General features: G+C 44.6%; 1 protein-coding gene across 1 annotated transcript in view; it reads left to right on the top strand.

The window, feature by feature from the left end:
• Positions 1-23,282, top strand: part of LOC124779100 (toll-like receptor 2) — a 131,165-nt gene extending 107,883 nt beyond the window's left edge. Inside the window, exons 11-13 of the mRNA XM_047253687.1 lie at positions 2,641-2,748; positions 9,329-9,533; positions 20,117-23,282. Coding sequence (XP_047109643.1) covers positions 2,641-2,748; positions 9,329-9,533; positions 20,117-20,401 — 598 coding nt within the window. The 3' untranslated portion in view covers positions 20,402-23,282. The remainder of the gene's footprint in view (positions 1-2,640; positions 2,749-9,328; positions 9,534-20,116) is intronic.
• Positions 23,283-24,182: the final 900 nt, after the last annotated feature.

Below are 24,182 nucleotides of genomic sequence, written 5' to 3'. Positions count from 1 at the left end.
CCGTAGCGGTCGCGCGGTTCCACACTGTAGCGCTTAGAACCGCTCGGCCACCTCGGCCGGCTGTTATTTCGACTTACACAAAAATTCCCCTGTCAAACTAGTGACAGAAAAGAAAGAAACCTTTTAATAACGGTTCTCTACGTTCGGAAGAACGGCAATTTGTAAACACATTTCGCCTACAGTTATTTAGAAAAGAATCGATAATTTGTCAAATATGGCTGCGACCGTCAACACAGTTTTCACATTCAACGAAGTCTCTCTTGGTCTTGAGTCGCGCGTAAAGTACAGAAAAACCCGCCATTCCAACTGCGGGAGGCTGCATCGGGTCTGGAAACCTCTGAGGCAAAAAGGAAACGGCCAGTTCTATGGCACAGGAGCCAACAGCTAGCCACTTGACCACACAGCAAGCTGACACTAGAACTATATTTTCAGCCCAACTAAAAAAAAAACTCTTGAACGAACCACTCTGCGAAAGTCTGCAGCGTCTTGGAAGGCCTACCAAATGCCGTCTCACCTACGACCGCGTCTTCTTGTAGGTACGCTTCAAGATGCTGCGGGTTTGCGGTACTACTGGATAGCAACAGCGGCAGCCGTGTGGTACGGTTCACCCAAGTCTGCCGACACCCCTTGCCCCCCCCCGCCCCCCCCTCTTCTGCTGCCTAAGCTTATTTATTATGGCTCAGTATTCTCTCTCCTAAATGTTCACCGTGTTCACAGGTTAAATTTGTGTAGTTACACGTAAACCCTTTCGAATGTTTCATCCTGTGAATGTTTTATGTCAGTGGAGGCTGCCGTCGGTTAAAAGTACATTATCCCGTACTGATTTTGGAATGCACTGAGGTGATAAAAGTCGTGGGATACCTCCTAATATCGTAGCCGCCTTTTTCCCGGCGTTCTGCAGTAACTCCGCGTGGCATGGACTCAACAAGCCGTTGGAGGTCCCCTGCAGAAATATGTGCCATGCCGTTTCTGTAGGCACCCATAGTTGCGAAAGTGTTGCCGGTGCAACAGTTTCAGTTAAGTTTCATTAAAGTCTGAAGAATTTTACCTGACTTCAAAAAGAATATCTGTGTTGCTTTCGAGTACCTTAAATTTTATAATTTATTGAACTTGCAACTGCATTTAGACAATAGTTCCTCTTAATTCCATTTCACTTACTCAGTATCGGTGTGCAGTAGAGTAATAATGTAATAGATAGACGACTAAATACGTTTCCAGACTAAATACGTTATTGACAAGGTTTTCTCGATTGTAATGCTTTTAAATTTCAATAGAATATTTGTTCCTAGGTACGTGACATGACCTAGCTGCACTTTGAAACATGCTTTTACATTTGGAAAAACCTTAATTTTCCGGTATAATTTTTGAAATTCGAGAAGAAGACTGCAGCACATAAAAAGTGAATGTCATAATTAAAAATGAAGTAACAGAATATATTAATTACAGTGAAATTAATGCCACTAACTGGATACAGGCATTGATATAGGTCAACGAGGACAGTTGAAAATGTGTGCCCCGACCGGGACTCGAACCCGGCATCTCCTGCTTACATGGCAGACGCTCTATGCAAGTAAGCCACTGAGGACACAGAGAACAGTGTGACTGCCGGCACGTATCTCTGGCACGCCTCCTATGAGACGTACATTCCCAACTTATTGTGCCGCACTATATTCTTCGTGCCCCTGCCCATTATACTCATTACTCGCGGCTTTTCGCCGATTCCCGTAAGAGTTCAGGCACTGTTTGTGCAGAGGAAGATGGTCAAATGGCCGGTGAGCCTTAGATATATGAAGATGGTATCCTTTCTTTCCAGCACGCCTTTCCTCTGCGTTGTGTGGTGCCAGCTGTTCGCATGTAAAGCCATCGTCATACGGGTCTTGTCTGACGTCGCGAAGCACACCCGACGTGGTATCCGTCAAGGTCGCTGCACACTCTGAAACGACCAGCTACACCCCACGCAACACAACGTGCTCCTCATCGAGTTCTGCGACCATAGTGCTGTCCAGCAGTAGGTGACGTGGGATCCTAACCACGCAGTTCGTTCATGAAAATGAACGCACATAAGATGATGGCCTTAGCTTTGTTAGGCCCGTCGAGGAAGAGCGGAAAAATTCTTGAGGAAGATTCTGGACTCGTCGATGATTTGAAAAGAGAAAGTCCAAAAGAACAGACACATATCCATATAAGTATATAGTTCTGTCAATACCGGCCATGACCTTCTTCTGTGCGGATGCACACATATTACCCGAACTCTTATGGGATTTGGTACGAATGTATTCCACGAGTAATGAGTGTATTGGGTAGGGACACTACGAGTGCAGTGTGCGGACATATAAGGTGAGAATGTGGGTCTCCCGGGAGGCGCGCGCGAGAAAGTCCCTGCAGTCGACTATTCTCAGTGCCCTAGGTGGCTCAGCAGGATATAGCTTCTGCCTTGTAAGCAAGAGAGCGCGAGTTCGAGGCCCGGTCGGGGCACACACTTTCAACTGTACCCGTTGACTTATATCAACGCCTGTATGCAGTTAGGGGTATTAATTTCACTGTAATTTCATTCTACCGATGGTATCTGTTCTCTAGGACATCGCTGTCTCAAGGTACAACACTCTCCGTGATGTACAACCAATGTTTCTGTCCTTACAGATACGAAATAACGTACGTTATCCACCTGATGAAAATGCGGCGCGAGAGAATGGCTGCCGAGAGGCGCAATCCAGCCAGCTACAAGTACGACGCCTTCGTCTGCTATAGGTGAGTATGGCAGTTAAACTCACTGCTCTGCGAAACTGTTTAGGGCAGCAGTTTATCTGTATTTCCTGTTGTCACATCAATATCGTTGTATAGGAACTCGCCTCAGTTTAAGAATTCTTTTAACATGCGACACAAAGAGATATCAGTGACGGATAGAAGAGGCATAGTGGTTAAGTCAAAAATCACCTCATCGGGAGGATCGAAGTTCAGATCCGCTTAAGGCAATTAAGATTTAAGATACGCCTAAGTCAATTAAGCTGGATGCCGAAAGAGTTCCTTTGAGAAGGATGCAAGACGTCAGATACTGTTGAGAAACTCAAGTTGATTATCAAAGTTGTGCTCAAAAACTCGTACTGGCGTATCGATAGCTATGACATTTGAGATGTCTGTCGAAGCTTGTAAATATACTTACTTGGGGCTGATTTCACTAACGCATATGGAAATAAAATTGGCATCAGGAAGTATAGCGAGGGAGAAAGAAATTTTGCCATGCCTCCAGCATTATCTAAAAATTCTGTTTATTAAAGCCTTGTAAAATACATGACTGAGCACGTGACTTAATACACCTACATATTCAAACAGAATATTTTCTCTATTAATTATGGATCTTAATAAACTTTAATGCATCATCCCTCGCAGAAGGTTAACTTTGAGACTACGATTATGTGAGAGAAGTAGAACGAAACTCGCATAATCCGCTCATGAATACCACCCTATGACAAACAATGAGAGATCATTCATATTAGAAAGTAGCTGTCTGTCAGTGTGTGTTAGTGAGTAACCGTTTCATGACGTATTATTAGTTCCAGTAGTTTCTTAAACATCGATCAACCGATTTTCAATTGGAAATCTACACCAATGAGTCGAAATATTGTGATACTGCCCATCATGAGATGAAATGGTGTATGGAGGCGTTGCGAGCATGTGACGCGTTAATAGAATTATATATGAGGAGCAGAGACTAAAGGGGACTCATCCTATCGACGATACGAGGTGCAAGTGTGGAAACCTGCTGACATCAGCGACTTTGTTAAAGGCCAGATTCTTATGACCTTGCTCCTGGGAACGGACTAGTCTGATGTTGGTCTTGGAACTGTCGTGAGCATCTACGGGAAGTGACTGAAGGACAATGAAACCACCAGCAGGAGACAAGATGCAGAACGTCTATGACTCTTCAGTGAACCCTGGCCCTGGATAGGCCACCTGCCCTTTGTGCAGATCTGAGACAGAGCACAACGCAGGCGCAGGTGCAAGGGTTTCGGAGCACACAGTTTAAGATGGAGTTCATACGCAGACGATCCGCTTGCGTTTTACCATGTTCACCCAACGAAACCGTCAATTACAATTACAGTGGGCGGGAAGGAGCGCCTGGTCCCCGGCAAGAATCCGCCCGGCGAATTTGTGTCGAGGTCCTGTGAACCGGCCAGTCTGTGGATGGTTTTTAGGTTGTTTTCCATCTGCATCGGCGAATGCGGGCTGGTTCCCCTTATTCCGGCGATTGCTGCGCAAACAAGTTCTCCACGTACGCGTACACCACCATTACTCTACCACGCAAACATAGGGGTTACCCTCGTCTGGTGTGAGACGTTCCCTGGGGGGGGGGGGGGGGGGGGTCCACCGGGGGCAGAACCGCACAATAACGCTGGGTTCGGTGTGGGGCGGTGGAGGGGTGAAGTGCGGTGTGGTAGTCGTCGTGGGGTTGTGGACCACTGCGGCTGCGGCGGGGACGACGCCTCTCCGTCGTTTCTAGGTCCCCGGTTAACATACAATACAATTCATATAAGGGGCCAGTGCCGTAGAGTACTCTCTATAGAACCGAATTGGGACTCCATCTGGACCTGGTTTCTTGTTTGCTTTCAAATCTTTCAGTTGTTTTCCACGCCAAGGACGCTTGTTACTATGTTGTCCTTATGGGAGGTTGTCCGATGGTCAATTGACGGTATGTTTGTACGATTCTCCTGTGTGAACGATTTCTTGAAGGTGAAATCTAAAACTTCTGCGTCCGTTTTGCTATCTTTAACTGCCGCACTAGACTGGTCAACGACAGAGTTAATGAAAGCCTTAGACCAGTTTAATTATTTTACGTAGTGCCAGAATTTTCTCGGGTTTTCTGTCAGATCTTTTGGTACAGAATTGCGATGGTAGTTGTTGCGTGTTTCGCGCATAGATATTTTCACATACTCACTCTCATCTAACGTTTGGTTGCCGTCATTCGTGCGTTCTGTTCCGAACCGTGAGTGCAACAGCCTCTGCTTCCTCAGAATCTTCCGAATTTCGTTATTAAAACATGGCGGGTCTTTTAGATCCTATATCAACTTATTAGGCACATAACTCTCCAGACCAAACTTGGCCCATAATTCCTTTAGGTTCGTCTTAATGGAACTATGTGATGTTAATTCAACACCTAAGTGAGATGCTAACAACTGTTCCTCTTCTCTGTCCAGCATTCTTGACTAATTTATTAACTTTCATAACCATAGTTTCTATTTATATCATGATCGCTAATCCCCATTTCTATACTGATATTGTCGATAAGTCTCGGCCTAATTTTAGCTACAAAGTCTAATATATTTCCATTGCGTATGGGCTGCCAAGATAGCTGCTCAAGACAGTGTTAAGAAAACGTGTGTAAAAGTACTTCGCATGACTGTCTGTCACTACCACCGCAGTGAATCCGTAAACATCCCAGTCTATACGCGGAAGGTTTAAGTCAGGTCCAACTATTACTGCATGATCTGGGTATTAACGCACTGCGCACTGTAGACTCTGTTTGAATAACTCTACACCTGTCACAGCGGAGTTGGGTGGCCGTTAAGAAACAGCCAAAAATGAACCTGGATTCACTAACACCATACGCACGCAGGTCACACTCAACTTTGATCGCAATAGAGACAATATTTTTGTCAACTGCAATGAACCTCAACTGCAGTGAACAGTGTCTTTACCCTGAACACAGTTTGACTCCCCCTGCTGCTTATCGGCTGGCGATGTTCATCAGAGTGCCTAAAACTACCGTCTATCCTAAGAAATCCTGTTGTGCACTCCACAAGTACTCTGCTACCGAAATAGCTACTCCCTTTTTGTAGTGAACCATAAAAATTTTCAATGTAAGTCCTACAAACTCCCACACGATAACGTAAATCTAGAAATCTCTATCCGAGACCTTCACAGAGTCGGCAAATGCTTTTGTGAAGACCCTCCACTCAGCTGCAAACCAAAGGACCCTGGTCAGCTCTGGGAAGAATGCCAGCAGTCTTCACCACCTCCTCCAGCCACCTGTATGAACTGAGGGTGGCCTCAAAAGCCATGCGACAGTCACCGTTGGTGCCAACGTAAGCCACAACTTGTAGACGACTACACCCTGCGCACTCGACAGTAGCTGGCGACTGCGCCTCCACATCACGGATGAGGCGCCCCAGCAGACATACCGAGTACACATTGGCCTTCTTTCAGAACCTGAACGCCATCTTCCCAGGGGGCGCCAAAACACACCTAGCGTTGGCGCTCCCAATAACTAGTAAAACGCTGCCTGTATGTGCCTGCTCTGACCCTGCTAAAGAAGCAGCCATATGTCCACTCACAGGGTGAATATTCGAGGCCAGGCAGACAGTGTCCACACTGGCCCTCTGCCTCGAGCGACGCAAATACGTTATCAACAGCCACTGAACGTAAATGTGTTAGCAACAGCCACTGACCGTGGTGTGTAGGTGGATCCACCACATTGGTTACACTGGGATGTGCCTTGGAAGGAGAGCCCTTGCAACGCACCAGATTCTCCGTCACCACCACAACCCAAGGCAGCAGCCTGAATGTAGCTGGCCATAGCCAAAAGCGCATTGAGCAGTTCGCAAACTGAGGCCAGCTCCTCTGCATCTGCAAATGGCATGCGCACATCCCAGCAAGACTAACTGAAAATGTAAATTCTGAAATCAGGCAGAATCGTAGATATGCAACTTGCTACCCTCCTTATGTGTTACCAGTGGACGCTTATGCGTTGATGAGCTATCCAGCTGGCTGTTCAGCGAGCAACTATTGTGTGCAATTAAAATATGTCAGTTCAAATAGTTCCGGTCCTTTTCAGATTGGTAAGACATCATGAGAAGATATGAAATTTCTAGTGTTCCTACTGTATACAGGATCACCAATCATATAAGTTGCGTGGACATCACAGAAACATCATGTAGTACCCATATTCCACCCAATAATCAAAGGACGAGCTGAGCTCCTTCCAAAATCAAGGAATGTTATGGACAATTGTCAATTACTGTAATGCATGCGAGTGTTCCTGTCAATATCTCGACCAGGTGGAGTGCTGTATATCGAAGTTTTACGAGAATCAAATATGGAGCGATGCCTCGGACAGGAAGTCAGCTCTGCAGTGCACACCACAGTATCAAGGGAGAAGAGTTTTTGCCTTCGAACAGGAACAGTTGACATTTCTTTACGATAGGATTTAACCTTCAGTCTTCAACAAGGAGCTGGAAATCCGAGCAAATGACGATGTTTTCAATCTATGAGAGAACGTGAAAAATATTCGAGCGGAGTGCCGCTTTAGCGCAAAGTCATAAGGACGGAATAAATTCATTGATAACCGCCCGCACCCCTCCCCCCCCCCCCTTTACAACACCATTCTCGTCAATCGCACCCCATGACACTGTTTCAAGGCACGGCGTCACCCATGGTATTGCTTGGCAGAAGAGGCTACGTCCAACAGTTACAAATCATTTTGGCCCGTACAAGTCTGACAGTTCCCCTTAAGATGACCAATTGAAATCTGGATGAAGAAATAGAGACTCGTTTACATATTCCTTCAAGACAACGCTGCGTTTAGGTGATGGGCTATAATGTAGAATTGATAAATGCTATTACTTAGATGTCAAATTACAGTTTCTGTGAGGCCCGCAGGTAGCCTCATTTCTATGTATACCGAGGTTAACAAATTTCGAGAATTATCTAAGTCGCAGAAAAGTCAAATAAAATGTGCATATGACATATTTTGCCGTTAAGTCTCATTCTGAGGAGTTCGGACATCTCATGAATCCAGCCCCGAACACAGCAAATCCGCAAGCCAGTCAGGAGATGGACGCAGTTCCCATAATCGAGATTCAGCAACGCTAACTACAAGATCGGAAGATACTGACTAACTGAGACCGTATTAACGCCTATAGCTGCTAATTAAACAGCTTTATTCACTACCAGTATATCTGACAATCTTCAGATAAAAAAGTTGAAATTAGTATCTGTGTGTAAGCAGCGTATCTAGTGTGTACTGCCCTGATTATAGGTGGTTGTTTTAATTCCCTTCACACGACCAATTTCAGTAAACTGAATGGAAGAAATCTACACGCCTGAATCGCTACGTCGTGAAAACCAGTTATAATGTGAAACAGCAGACACAAGTAGACGGGTAATAGGTTACTATGTTTTAGCCTCGGCTTGTTTCATGCATCAGTGACTTCCACAGTTTGCCGTGTCATTTGTGTACAGTGTAACCACAATGGCAGTTGAATCTGTATAGATTCGTGGGGTTAGCGAAAGGCAATCGGAGTAATACAGCCGCATGATGACTGAAGTAATAATCGTACGTGGATATGGGTAGTTCAGTCAGCATATTAGTGTTATGGATGGTTACTGGTGAACTGTGGCTAGCCTGTGTCGTTAATGAACTACTGACACACAAACTCAACGTCGAGTTTGAACCTGAGGACAGTCATGTCAAGCGAAACAGCTTGTGAATAATGTTTTGTATCTCAGCTGCAGAAAGTGTTAGTCACAATGTCATTCCTGTGATATATGTCAGGTTCTTATCTAATTTTCTAATTTCTTATTAGTAGTTCCCATTGCTTAATTCTGGTAATTACAGAAGTATATGTTCTCCACATCTAATTATCTCGCTATTAATATTCCAGCTGGAAACACACATTGGAATTTCTCATATGGATTTAGATCATAAAAGATCTTTTATGCCAACGAGTAATTTTGTGCTAGCCCGCCCGGTTGGCCGTAAGGTCTAACGCACGGCTTTCCGGGTGGGAAGGAGCGCCTGGTCCCCGGCACGAATCCGCCCGGCGGATCTGTGTCGAGGTCCGGTGAACCGGCCAGTCTGTGGATGGTTTTTAGGCGGTTTTCCATCTGCCTCGGCGAATGCGGGCTGGTTCCCCTTATTCCGCCTCAGTTACACTATGTCGGTGACTGCTGCGCAAACAAATTCTACACTCACACGTAAACCACCATTACTCTACCACGCAAACATAGGGGTTATACTCGTCTGGTGTGTGAGACGTTCCCTGGGGGGTCCACAGGGGGCGGAACCGCACAATAAGCCTGGGTTCGGTGTGTGGCGGCGGAGGCGTGAAGTGGACTGCGGTAGTCGTCGTGGGGTTGTGGACGACCGCGTCTGCGGCGGGGACGGAGCCTCTCCGTCGTTTCTAGGTCCCCGGTTAACATACAATACAATACATACAATTTTGTGCTGCTGCTTGTCCTAGTATTTCTTACAATTTTTGAGCGTCATTAGTTTGGTCGTATTAGAGAGTGAGAGACATGTGACATGCTTCTGATCCTTGATGTTTGTAAGCAGCAGCGCGGACCGCGCCTGGGTGGTCGGAGAGCTTCTTCAGAAGCTGGAGCACGCCGGGGATTCCCCTGAGGAGGCGGCGCTGCGACTCTGCCTCCACGAGAGGGACTTCCCGCTGGGCTCGCTGATCGCGGACAACATCGTGTCCTCCATGCGCAACAGCCGCTCCACCGTCATCGTTCTCTCGCAGGCGTTCGTCGACAGCCAGGTGAGCGAGAGCAAGCCACATTTAGAATCCACTGAGCTGTGTTACGTCTCAGCCCACATACACTCCTGGAAATGGAAAAAAGAACACATTGACACCGGTGTGTCAGACCCACCATACTTGCTCCGGACACTGCGAGAGGGCTGTACAAGCAATGATCACACGCACGGCACAGCGGACACACCAGGAACCGCGGTGTTGGCCGTCGAATGGCGCTAGCTGCGCAGCATTTGTGCACCGCCGCCGTCAGTGTCAGCCAGTTTGCCGTGGCATACGGAGCTCCATCGCAGTCTTTAACACTGGTAGCATGCCGCGACAGCGTGGACGTGAACCGTATGTGCAGTTGACGGACTTTGAGCGAGGGCGTATAGTGGGCATGCGGGAGGCCGGCTGGACGTACCGCCGAATTGCTCAACACGTGGGGCGTGAGGTCTCCACAGTACATCGATGTTGTCGCCAGTGGTCGGCGGAAGGTGCACGTGCCCGTCGACCTGGGACCGGGCCGCAGCGACGCACGGATGCACGCCAAGACCGTAGGATCCTACGCAGTGCCGTAGGGGACCGCACCGCCACTTCCCAGCAAATTAGGGACACTGTTGCTCCTGGGGTATCGGCGAGGACCATTCGCAACCGTCTCCATGAAGCTGGGCTACGGTCCCGCACACCGTTAGGCCGTCTTCCGCTCATGCCCCAACATCGTGCAGCCCGCCTCCAGTGGTGTCGCGACAGGCGTGAATGGAGGGACGAAAGGAGACGTGTCGTCTTCAGCGATGAGAGTCGCTTCTGCCTTGGTGCCAATGATGGTCGTATGCGTGTTTGGCGCCGTGCAGGTGAGCGCCACAATCAGGACTGCATACGACCGAGGCACACAGGGCCAACACCCGGCATCATGGTGTGGGGAGCGATCTCCTACACTGGCCGTACACCACTGGTGATCGTCGAGGGGACACTGAATAGTGCACGGTACATCCAAACCTTCATCGAACCCATCGTTCTACCATTCCTAGACCGGCAAGGGAACTTGCTGTTCCAACAGGACAATGCACGTCCGCATGTATCCCGTGCCACCCAACGTGCTCTAGAAGGTGTAAGTCAACTACCCTGGCCAGCAAGATCTCCGGATCTGTCCCCCATTGAGCATGTTTGGGACTGGATGAAGCGTCATCTCACGCGGTCTGCACGTCCAGCACGAACGCTGGTCCAACTGAGGCGCCAGGCGGAAATGGCATGGCAAGCCGTTCCACAGGACTACATCCAGCATCTCTACGATCGTCTCCATGGGAGAATAGCAGCCTGCATTGCTGCGAAAGGTGGATATACACTGTACTAGTGCCGACATTGTGCATGCTCTGTTGCCTGTGTCTATGTGCCTGTGGTTCTGTCAGTGTGATCATGTGATGTATCTGACCCCAGGAATGTGTCAATAAAGTTTCCCCTTCCTGGGACAATGAATCCACGGTGTTCTTATTTCAATTTCCAGGAGTGTATTATAGTGATAGGCAAGAATAAAAATTCTAACGGCCATGCAAAGATTTTTAATGCTACGTGATCCGAAATAATATCTCAGATGTCATTTATAGCACATACTTTCCTATTACAGAGAACAGCAGGTGTTATTGTGGTCTCCAGTCCAGAGACTGGTTTGAAGCAACTCGCCGTGCTACTCTATCCTGTGCAAGCTCCTAACCTACATACTCCTTAATCTGAGTAGTGTATTCATGTCTTGGTCTCCCTCTACGATTTTTACCTTCCACACTGTCCTCCAATACTAAATTGGTGCCCCTTGATGCCTCAGAATATGTCCTACCAATCGATCCCTTCGTCTAGTCAAGTTTACCACAAATTTCTCTTCTCTCCAATTCTATTCAATACCTCCTCATTAGTTATGTGATTTACCCATCTAATCTTCAGCATTCTCCTGTAGCACCACATTTCAAAAGCTTCTATTCTCTTCTTGTCTAAACTATTTATAGCCCTTGTTTCACATCGATACATGCCTACACTCCATACAAATACTTTCAAAAAAGACTTCCTGACACTTAAATCTATCCTCGATGTTAACAATTTTCTCTTCTTCAGATACACTTTACTTGCCATTGCCAGTCTACATTTTATATCCTCTCTACTTCGAACGTCGTAAGTTATTTTGCTCCCCAAATAGCAAAACTCGTATACTACTTTAAGTGTCTCATTTCCTAATCTAATTCTCTCAGGATCACCTGATTTAATCCAACTAAATTCCATTATCCTCGTTTTGCTTTTGTTGATGTTCATCTTATATTCTCCTTTCAAGACACTGTCCATTCCGTTCAACTGCTCTTGCAGGACCTATACTGTCTCTCACAGAATTACAATGTTGTTGGCAAACCTCAAAATTTTTATTTCTTCTCTATGGATTTTAAGTCCTACTCCAAATTTTTCATTTGTTTCCTTTACTGCTTGCTTATTATACAGGTTGAATAACATCGAGGCTAGGCTACAACCCTATTTCACTTCCTTCCCAACCACTGCATCCCTTTCATGCCCCTCGACTCTTATAACTGCCATCTGGTTTCTGTACAAATTGTAAATAGCCTTACGCCCAACGTATTTTACCCCCGATACCTTGAGTGCAGTCTTCCTCTGTGAAACAGCTTTAGAAAAAGACATTTAGTATTTCGACCTTTAGTCTGTCGTCATCTGTTTCAGTACCATTTTGGTCACAGAGTGTCTGGACATTCTGTGTCAAAACAAAATGTCCATACGCTCTGTGACCAAAATGGTACTGAAACGGATTATGGAGTCTGTCATCATCTGTTTCAGTACCATTTTGGTCACAGAGTGTCTGGACATTTTGTATCAAAACAAAACGTCCATACGCTCTGTGACCAAAATGGTACTGAAACAGAGGATGACAGACTAAAGGCCGAAATACTAAATGTCTCTTACCAAAGCTGTTTCACAAAGGAATACTGCACTGTAGTCCCTTCTCTAGACTGTCGCACAGGCGAAAAAATGGTAGATATCGAAATAGATGACAGAGGGATAGAAAAACAGTTAAAATTGCTCAAAAGAGGAAAGGCCGCTGGACCTGATGGGATACCAGTTCGATTTTACATAGAGTACGCGAAGGAACTTGCCCCCCCCCCTTCTTACGACAATGTACCGCAGGTCTCTAGAAGAGCGTAGCGTTCCAAAAGATTCGAAAAGGGCACAGGTCATCCCCGTTTTCAAGAAGGGACGTCGAACAGATGTCCAGAACTCTAGACCTATATCTCTAACGTCGATCAGTTGTATAATTTTGTGACACGTATTATGTTCGAATATAATGACTTTTCTGGAGACTAGAAATCTACTCAGTAGGAGTCAGCATGGGTTTCGAAAAAGGCCATCGTGTGAAACCCAGCTCGCGCTATTCGTCCACGAGACTCAGAGGGCCATAGACACGGGTTCCCAGGTAGATGCTGTGTTTCTTGATTTCCGCAATGTGTTTGATACAGTTCCCCACAGACGTTTAATGAACAAAGTGAGAGCATATGGACTATCTGACCAATTGTGTGATTGGATTGAAGAGCTCGTAGATAACAGAACGCTTCATGTCATTCTAAATAGAGAGAAGTCTTCCGACGTAAGAGTGATTTCAGGTGTACCGCAGGGGAGTGTCTTAGGACCATTGCTATGCACAATATATATAAATGACCTTTCGGATCACTGAGGCTTTTTGCAGATGATGCTGTAGTATATGGAGAAGTTGTAACAATGGAAAATTGTACTGAAATGCAGAAGGATCTGTAACGAATTGATGCATGGTCCAGGGAATGGCAATTGCATTTCAATGTAGGCAAGTGTAATGTGCTGCGAATACATAGAAAGAAATATAGTTTTCGTTTAGCTACAATATAGCAGGTCAGCAACTGTAAGCAGTTAATTCCAGCCGGCCGGTGTGGCCGTGCGGTTAAAGGCGCTTCAGTCTGGAACCGCGTGGCCGCTACGGTCGCAGGTTCGAATCCTGCCTCGGGCATGGATGTGTGTGATGTCCTTAGGTTAGTTAGGTTTAATTAGTTCTAAGTTCTAGGGGACTGATGACCACAGATGTTAAGTCCCATAGTGCTCAGAGCCATTTGAACCATTTGAGTTAATTCCATAAGTTACCTGTGAGTAGGCATTAGGAGTGATTTACAATGGAATGCCCATATAAAATTAATCGTCGGTAAAGCAGATCCAGATTGAGATTCATTGGAAGAATCCTAAGGAAATGCAGTCGGAAAACAAAGGAAGTAGGTTAGAGTACACTTGTTTGCCCACTGCTTGAGCACTGCTCACCAGTGTGGGATCCGTACCAGATAGGGTTGATTGAAGAGATAGAGAAGATCCAACGGAGAGCAGCGGGCTTCGTTACATGATCATTTAGTAATCGCGAAAGCGTTACGAAGATGATAGATAAACTCCAGTGGAACACTCTGCAAGAGAGACGTTCACTAGCTCGCTACAGGCTTTTGTTGAAGTTTCGATAACATACCTTCACCGAGGAGTCAAGCAGTATGTTGCTTCCTCCTATGTGTATCTCGCGAAGAGACCATGAGGATAAAATCAGAGAGATTAGAGCCTACACAGAGGCATACCGACAATCTTTCTTTCCACAAACAATGCGAGACTGGAATAGAAGGGAGAACCAATAGAGGTACTCAAGGTACCCTCCGCCACGCACCGTCAGGTGGCTTGCGGAGTATGGATGTAGATGTGGATGCAGATGTAGAAATATCAAAGACAGTATTCCGGTCAGTATTGTCAAAAGGTTTCTCTGAGTCTACAAATGCTATAAATGTAAGTTTGCCTTTCCTTAATCTATCTTCTAAGGTAAGTCGTAGGGTCAGTACTGCCTCACGTGTTCAACATTTCTATAGAATCCACACTGATCTTCTTCGAGGTCTGTTTCTATCAGTTCTTCCATTAGTCTGTAAAGAATTCGTGTTAGTATTTTGCAGCTGTGAATTTTTAAACTGACAGTTCGGCAAATTGGTTACCTGTAAACCCTTACTTGCCTACTCCCAGTGCCTTGTTTCGACTTACGTCTTTCAGTGCTCTGTCAAACTCTTCACGCTGTAGCATTTCATCTTCATCTATGTCCTCTTCCACTTCCAAAATACTGACCTCAAGTACATCGCCCTATGGAAATCCAAGATTTCACTTACATAAATAAAACAAATTCTTGCCCTGGTATCACTTGCCAGACATTAGTCCTACAAGGTTGTTGCGCTCTATGCACAGGGTATTTGAGCGAACACGTATAGACACTAGAAATATCTTCAACACCCACAGATTGTATTGAACTTTATTAGTTTACAGCGTTGGAGGCATATTGTGAAATCCGAACTGATCTGCTCTTTCTCATAATACTTAGCATAGAAGAATTAAACAGAAGACAGAATGAATTAGACTTACAAATTACGCGCTAAAAGATAGACCTGTCCCACAGCGAACGATTGCATAGAACTTAACACAACAAATTGACTTGGAACGGTCTTACCGGTAATTTGGTGCACTGTACAAGCTATTCAGTATCATGAATCTACATCGAACGAAAATGATTCATCAGAACAGCGTGTTGCTTCTAATGTGGTTCTGGTACAAAACATGTCTTCTTACTCCATGAACTGTTCACTCTAGTCCCCTATATTGTTTAATGGTTTATTTCCTCTTGAAACTAGAAGCACATGGCGAAGTCTACAGCCAAGACCTGTAACTGGCCGAAAGCCAACCGCCCATCAAAGACAATGTTCCCGATGCAATCGCGATGCAAAGTATTTACAAACGTACCAGAATCAATGTATAACAATGCTGGCTAGTTAAATACCTGTCAGACAGCTGCAAAATACATATTGTTGATCTTAAAAAACTTGAAATAGGTTGCCTCTAAAATTAAAGAGCCCAAAACAGACTCCTGTGAACATGTGCTTTTTCATATTTTTCGTTTCCTGTGATATCACTCTGATTTGCTTGGTACTTAGTTACGTATCGTCCTTTACAGTATGAGCCCCATTTAGTACCCCAGCTCCTACACTTCATTTCCACATTGCCTCATAGTTCATACAGTTTACTTTCTAACTAAGTCCCTGTTGCGCGTCCAAAATTGTGTCGTCACTTGGCTTTAATATCTAGAAAAGAGAGACCTAATTCCAGAAGCTCATCTTGTCTATGTCAGAGCAGGAAATGAACAATTATAATGATATGTTTTCAACTTGCGGAACTTAAAAGTCATCACGATGCTTGCTACCTACCACCGAGTTAAGATAAAAATGAACTAGTTTGCAACTGTACTGCAATCACCACTATTTTTTTGATCCCCTGGACGTTAAAACAAGGTGGGACGCGGTTCTTAATAGGGAGTGTAACCACCGTGGACACAGTGCGTACTCTGCCATGTGCTCCCATGCTTGTCACAAGGTAGGTAAGGAGTTCTTCTGGTAGGGCGTTCGATTCCTCCATCAGCACGGTTGACAACTAAAAATGGTTCAAATGGTGCTGAGCACTATGAGACTTAACATCTGAGGTCATCAGTCCCCTAGAACTTAGAACTACTTAAACCTAACTAACCTAAGGACATCACACACATCCATGCCCGAGGCAGGATTCGAACCGGCGACCGTGGCGGTCTCGTGGTTCCAGACTGAAGCGCCTAGAACCGCACGGCCACGCCGGCCGGCGGTTGACAACTGCTGGACGATAGTTTGCACATGTGGAATGATGTAATATGTCTTCCCAAGTCATCCCACATGTGCTTGCAGCAATTTAAGTTGCGAGAACAGGCAGGCCAGTTCATTCGCCCAATATCCTCTTGTTGCATGAAATCCACAACCTTCGCTGCTCGATCAGTCGCCCATTATTGTCCATAAAAATTAAGCCAAACCGCAAGTCCTTTCTCGCAATGGACTTGCAAAATAAATGAAGTCCCGACACTTCCGATACGCGGTCATTTGCCATTCAAATTCAAAGACCTTCAAGGATTACAAATTAGTTTTCTTGAGATAGAGCTCCATACTCCACTATGTCCCCATCAGCAGGAAGGAAGGAAAATGAATGTTTAAAGTCTCGTCGACTAAAAGTTCATTACAAGTGATGCACAAGCTCCGATTAGAGAAGGACGAAGAAGAAAAGCGGCCATGCCCTTTCAAAGGATATTTTGCGGCATTTTCTTCGATCGATTTAAGGAAGTCACGGAAAAACCTAAATATGGATGGACGAATGGGTGCCCAATGTTCATTATATGTCACGTCTGTCTCAACACCCAAATCCAGTGTGCAACAGTTTCCCCCCACTATATCTTCCAGCTTGGTTCCTGTTGGTTGTAGCTGTCACCACTTATGTACCATGCCACTTATTCCCAGTCTTGTGCATTTTTAATGTATTTTTACTTCTCTTATTGACCAACATTAAATGAAAATTGTTATAGAATAAATCGTACTCACACTCGTATGAAAATGACATAAAAACACTGCATACTTTAAATGAATATGGTCTTATTAAATATTAAGCTAACATAAAATATTTTGTTACTAACCTAATAGGAATTACTCTGCCCATTACTAATGTTAATAATTGTTATTGACATTTAGAAAGTACTGCAATGAGTTTTGCATACTGTGCTGTCTGCAGTAAGTGTTGGTAAGTGTGAATAGTAAGTACCCACATTAGTCGACTTGGCTGATGTTCCATGCACAGACTGACCAGTGCCTGCTTGCTACGCCACTTGGACCTTCTAATATTAGGTTGCTGCTGCAGCTGCTCCCACCATTTAAGCATTTCAGTCGCTCCTAAAAACATACCGGAATCTGTCAGAACAACAGCATCCCTTTGATACTTCTGTATGGGGTATAAAATGTTCTGTTTCACACAGACAGGCTTCCTGTCCTGCAATACTTCTAAAGGACTACCCCAAAAGTTTTCTAAATTGGGTCGCAATCGCTGCTTAACATTTTTACTTTCAATTACCTTTGATTCAGCATTGCCCACGGAAATTTTGTATCAAATTGAAAAGTCCACATGCAGGACTATTTGTGTGTCTTGGAATGTCTGTCCACACTATTAATAACATTCACGGACAATAGAAAAATGTAGGTTCTCACTAGAAGCCGATGGTGAACGGAGGGCTTGGAGACCGGGACAACATTCAGTAGACTCCCTTCATATAGACCTCAAGACGGTGGGTCTCCATCCTGACGAAACACAAATCCAAACCAAGTGAAGATGGGTAGGGCGGATCCCAGTTCATTGCGAAACTAACGCTGAAAAAGAAAAAGAAACGTTAGCTCTGCACTAGTCCATGACATTCCTGCTGGAGCTCGTATCTGTCCCTTGGCAACATGTGCTCAGCTTTGTCATGCCTCTAATTTCACACCACCTGGCTAGTTCCAGAGTATTGGAGCTCTAGCCAAAATGAAGAAAAGAAGTCTCATCGACGAAGTGGCTGTTAGCGATATGTTATCTGCAGAGAGAATCTGCCATCGGTTGTTGAAATGCATTTTCTTCTTGGTCTATGATTTCCATAACCTTATTAAAGGATCTGTTATGGTTCCATATGAACTCATATCTGACAGAATCGGGTACAACAGAGACCCATCCAACTTCTCAAAAACGTTTACGTAATGTGTCAGAAGACTTGGGTAAGGATGAAGAATAGCATCCATACCCGCAGGTTCCTTGAGCGATTTCGGGACTCTCCCATCCTCCTGTAAGCAATTACAGCCTGCCTTACTTAGTGGGATCTTACGGGTCGTCCCAGCGAGCACCAAGGGAGAATAGCTGGCTGCCCTCACTCCGCAGGAAAGAGAGAGTCTTTTCCGTCTGAACTTGCACCAGGACCCGCCAAAAAGAGAGACGACATCAGTGCAGTGGCCGTCTGAACAAATCAGGATCCTGTGATGGAGACTTGACAGGTAGCAAGAGACGGAGCCATTTGTCAAGGAATTTCAAAACTATTTTCTCATTCACAGCAAAACTGAACTGAGCTGCGTCCCTTCCCAGAACACTGTAGTGGTGTGGTACACTTTCGAGAGTATAGCAACACCCGAATCATGTTAACATCCATTGCTTTTTTGTTTTCATTTCGAATGCATTGTGAGCCTCTTTGCAAGGGAGTAAATACACTACTGTCCATTAAAATTGCTACACCAGGAAGAAATGCAGATGATAAACGGGTATTCATTGGACAAATATATTATACTAGAACTGACATATGATTACATTTTCACGTAATTTGTGTGCATAGATCCTGAGAAATCAGTACCCAGAATAACCACCTCCGGCCGTAATAACGGCCTTGATACGCCTGGGCATAGGGTCAAACAGAGCTTGGACGGCGTGTACAGTTACATTTGCCCACGCAGCTTCAACACGATACAACAGTTCATCAAGAGTAGTGACTGACGTATTGTGACGGTTGCTTGGCCACCACTGACCAGACGTTTTCAGTTGGTGAGAGATCTGGAGAATGTGCTGGCCAGGGCAGCAGTCGAACATTTTCTGTATCCAGAAGGGCCCATAAGGACCTGCAACATGTGGTCGTGCATTATCCTGCTGAAATGTAGGGTTTCGCAGGGATTGAATGAAGGTTAGAGCCACGGGTCGTAACACGTCTGAAATGTAACGTCCACTGTTCAGAGTGCCGTCAATGCAAACAAGAGGTGACCGAAACGTGTAATCAGTGGCACCCCGTACCATCACAGCGGGTGATACGCCATTATGGCGATGACGAATACACGCTTCCAACGTGCGTTCACCGCGATGTCGCCAAACGCGGTGCGACCATCATGACGGTGTAAACAGAACCTGGATTCATCCGAAAAAATGACGTTTTGCTATTCGTGCACCCAGGTTCGTCGTTGAGTACACCATCGCAGGCACTCCTGTCTGTGATGCAGCGTCAAGGGTAACCGCAGCCATGGTCTCCGAGCTGATAGTCCATGCTGCTGCAAACGTCATCTAACTGTTCGTGCAGATAGTTGTTGTCTTGCAAAAGTCTCCATCTGTTGACTCAGGGGTCGAGTCGTGGCTGCGCGATCCGTTACAGCCATGCGGATAAGATGCCTGTCATCTCGGCTGCTAGTAATATGGGGCCGTTGGGATCCAGCACGGCGTTCCGTATTACCCTCCTGAACCCACCGATTCAATATTCTGCTAACAGTCATTGGATCTCGACCAACGTGAGCAGCAATGTAGCGATACGATGAACCGCACTCGTGATGGGCTACAATCGACCTTTATCAAAGTCGGAAACGTGATGGTACACATTTCTCCTCCTTACACGAGGCATCACAACAACGTTTCACCAGGCAACGCCGGTCAACTGCTGTTTGTGTATGACAAATCGGTTGGAAACTTTCCTCATGTCAGCACGTTATGGGTGAAGCCACCGGCGCCAACCTTGTGTGAATGCTCTGAAAAGCTAATCATTTACATATCACAGCATTTTCTTCCTGTCGGTTAAATTTCGCGTCTGTAGCTCGTCATATTCGTGGTGTAGCAATTTTAGTGGCCAGTAGTGTAACTGGCCTGAGATGTATCATCACAGACATTACTGTAGTTACGGAATGAAACCGTTTTGGTCGCAGTGGTGCCGCTGGGAGCTGGAATTGGCATCTGTCAAGGTGTCGCACCTTGTGCTGCTGGAGCTGACGCGGCTGGACCGGGCGTGTCTGCCGCGCCACCTGCGCTACCTGATGGACACCCGCACCTACCTTGAGTGGCCGCAGCAGCCCAAGCAGCAGGCCGTCATGTGGCGCCGTCTGCGCTCGGCCCTGGCCACCCCTGCAGTAACCGCCGCAGGCGCAGAAGAGGGTGAGGCGGGGACCACTGACGCCAATGAACAGGGCAGTCGCACTGCAGTCCAGGCGTGAGCTACAGCACATCAACACCCGTACTCAGCAAGCCACATTACAGTGTTTGGACGACGATACCACTGATGCCACCACCGTTTTGTCACTTCTCTGCTGCATTCGCGAACTGTGCATGGGAAGATTCATCTGTCGATGAATGAGTCCTAAATTCTGAGATTTCTTTCGTCATTTCCAGAGATGTACATGGGAGGAAATAACATGTTGCCCAACTTTTCCTTGAGCGCAAGCTCTAGTAATTTCATTTACAATGTTCTGCATCATACAAAAGACCCCTCTTGTAGCGAGAACCAACGTAGTTTGCATCTCCGTGACACTCTCACGTTTGCTAGACGATGCGCTCTTTGTCAGCTTCTGTCCCTTCCGTTAATCTTCATCGATAAAAAGCTTCAGACCAATAACAAGTAGGGTATTTTGTGGATGAATTATATTTCCTTACGATTGTTCCACTGAATCTGAGAGTGGCACCTGCTCCCCTAAACATTATTTTATGTAGTCATTCTCCTTAAGCTCGTTCAGGATGGTTACTCACAGGTAACGATTGTTACTGTTTCTGGTGATTTTCCACCAATAGCGTAAAAGAATAGTAATGGATCTCTTTGCCCATCCGCCCTCGTATTTTGTACATCGGCCATGCCACCTTTGCCACCAGCTTACATATAAAAGGCGCCTACTACTCTCAGGAGTCCCTAAGTGGCAACACCTTACAGCACTGTCTCTCTGAAGCCAAGCTTTATAGTGATGCGAGCATGGAGGACTCTAGCTCAAGAACACAAGCATCAGTAAGCATAATACTACGCGAAATAGGTCAGTGACAGAAAACTGAAACATAAAGAAGTCTGTTTCATTTTTCACTAGACCTCACTGGTATTGTAGTAAAAGTTAGTAAAAGTAAAAGTATTATGGCATAAGTAGCTGGGAAACACCGATGAGAAGGTTCAGTTTTCTAATTGGACAAGTTTTTCCAATCCTTAGCACCCACAGACAATTTTCCTGTGGGAAGTTTGAGAGCTATGTGCTTTGCAAATGTATCTGTTATGTGTGGTGACTGTAAGGGGTGTATGTATAATGCAGTCTCATGTTCCTGTTGGAGATGATGAGAGAAGGAAGAGTTTGAAACATGTTGCTAGTATGTAGCCTGTCGAAGAACACCAAGGGGGTCGCCAACCCTAATGTCGCGAAACGTAATGTCCCCATCTGACACACGGGTCAGCAGCAACAGTTTCTCAATTTGTTGCTTTATAAGACACTGCAGAGAGTTTTGTAATTGAATCCAGAATACTGGCAGCAAGATTGGCGATAAGGGACTTGGGCCGGTCACCCCTGCTGCCCCTTCTGTCATAAGGCCGAAGAGAAAGTCGTCAAGAGCATGCAGCATACACCGATGGTCACCCTGCCAAGTGTTGGCCAAACACTTAGGTGATCTGATGGGAACTGGTGCACCCATCTCGGCACGAACGCTGGTGAACAACGGAGATATTAACTTCTCCCGCCGTCCTCCCTCATAAACGTCTTCATGTCGATTTGAACTGTTGAATCTTAGTTCATTTATGCATTAATTCTCAATTTCTGCATTAAGACGTTTTCAAGTACCATTCATTGACTGATTGGCTTTCAGAATCCTGTGATGACAGTTACTGCCGTAATGTGCTGTTGCATATGTTGTACGTAGCGCGTCAGTACTAAAATATTTACGTGACCAAACAGCTGACAAATGGCAAATGAAAATTTCCTAACTGCGAAACTGTGCAACAGTACATAAATAATCTAAAATCAAGAGCTAAACAGCACCTGCAATCATTCATCGATACTGTGTACCTGACTTCAAAGATGAACAATATTTAAGACTGAGTAACGAGTAAAGCATTTTTGTTCTAATGACTTTTGTTTATTTCTAACTATTTTTTGGCTTACTGGCCCATTTGCAGAAAACAACTGACTAGCAGCAGGTGTGCCCTCATAAACTTTAGCATTCTAGCCATATACCTTCTAATACTGTAATATTATGTATTTCAACTATTTATTGTGTTTAATATTGTCCATTGTGTAAAGTGTCATTTACATTTCCCCAGTCTCTTGTATTTTCTTATATAACAATTAGTGTCTCTTGTGGACACTACTCAGTTGTTTGCTGAAGATGGCCCTTAAGCCGAAAACTAGTTAGAAACATACAAAAAACAGCTTATATATTATTCAGCCCCAAATATGGAACTGTTTAACCAAGACGTGTTCGAAAATTTTTACTCAGTTGTTTGCTGAAGATGGCCCTTAAGCCGAAAACTAGTTAGAAACATACAAAAAACAGCTTATATATTATTCAGCCCCAAATATGGAACTGTTTAACCAAGACGTGTTCGAAAATTTCAGAAACAAAATAAATCGCAATATTCCTCAGTTACAATTTCAGTTGTGTCTATCATGGAGATAACTATAAATACTATTTGTAATTTGCCAACTGAATGATGATTTTGTTTTGAACTAAACATGTTCCATTTATTTATATTAGGTATCATCAATAAAGATATTTTTTTAACTGAGAATACTTTGTTATGAGGCATTTTTGTTACTAGCAGCACAGCTAAGTTACCATACTTTTGCAGTTATAATATTGTGAATAAAGTTGTAGGGTTGTAGGCTACTTCCCCACCTAGAAAAGACACACCAATCAAACTTTCAAGTGATATCATGATGTGGCAAATGCTGATGAAACTTCATATATGTCAATTGCACACTAAAAACCAAAAAGATGTAACAGTTTCATATAGGTTGCAGATAATTTTCCTTTACTTTTGCCTTAAATGTAGAGCTCTGTCATTTGTCGAACAAGGCAGGTACAGATTCAAAATATATAACAATATTACGTTGATTGACGAGTTGAAAGTTATTGTTATATGCTAGAATTTTTTTGTTAGTGTGCTTGCAATCACATTGTGTAAGTATGTCGCAGTGTAGATTTAGATTTTATGATCTTAGTTTTATTGGATGCTGAAATGTAGCTTATCAAAACATGTACTTAACGATCACAGTACTAAGCTAAATGGTATTTGCAGAACATTGAACAAATAATATAGAAAGTAGCTTTAAACGTAGAGCAGACCATACTGCCTGACACATGGTGAAGGATAATAATACACACTCCCCGTTTAAAAAATGAAGCATTGATAAAGGAAGGTGGAAAGGAAATAAAACTTTACACGTTGAGAGTGTATGTCAATATATTCGGTGATTACAAAATCGAATCAAATTTACAAAGAATTGGGCAACATGAGACCATTTATCAGTACGATGTTTCACTCCTTTATCCTGGATGTATGCACTGATTTTGTTAAATATCCATTGAATCCTGTCGTTAATGATATTTCTGATTTCTTTCCATCTAGAAGACAAGCGGCTATGGTTCATGACACCAAAAGTCACAGTTTTCCCTGGAGCTGTAGATTAGAATAGATTAAATGTACTTTTGGTTCCTATTAGATTAAATGTACTTTTGGTTCCAATGAATCCAGGACGTAGATAATCACAGTACACAAGAAAATACAATAATTATTTATAAAATAAAAACAGATAAGCCAATATACTATCCACAAATCCCAAGATAGTGGTCCTCATAAATGTAGAATAAGTCAAACAGTCCTGAACATATTTAGTTTAACATAAAAAAAACTCGTCACAAAGCCTATAAATATTCAGTACACCCAGGTGCTTATGATAATTCTTAGGCATCATGCATCATCAAACAGAAAAATCACTTTTATAACACTTGCTTTCTGTAGTGTATTTGTAC

Source organism: Schistocerca piceifrons, chromosome 1 (assembly GCF_021461385.2).
Source record: "Schistocerca piceifrons isolate TAMUIC-IGC-003096 chromosome 1, iqSchPice1.1, whole genome shotgun sequence".
NCBI lineage: Eukaryota > Metazoa > Arthropoda > Insecta > Orthoptera > Acrididae > Schistocerca > Schistocerca piceifrons.
This window is presented reverse-complemented; position numbering and strand designations above follow the sequence as displayed.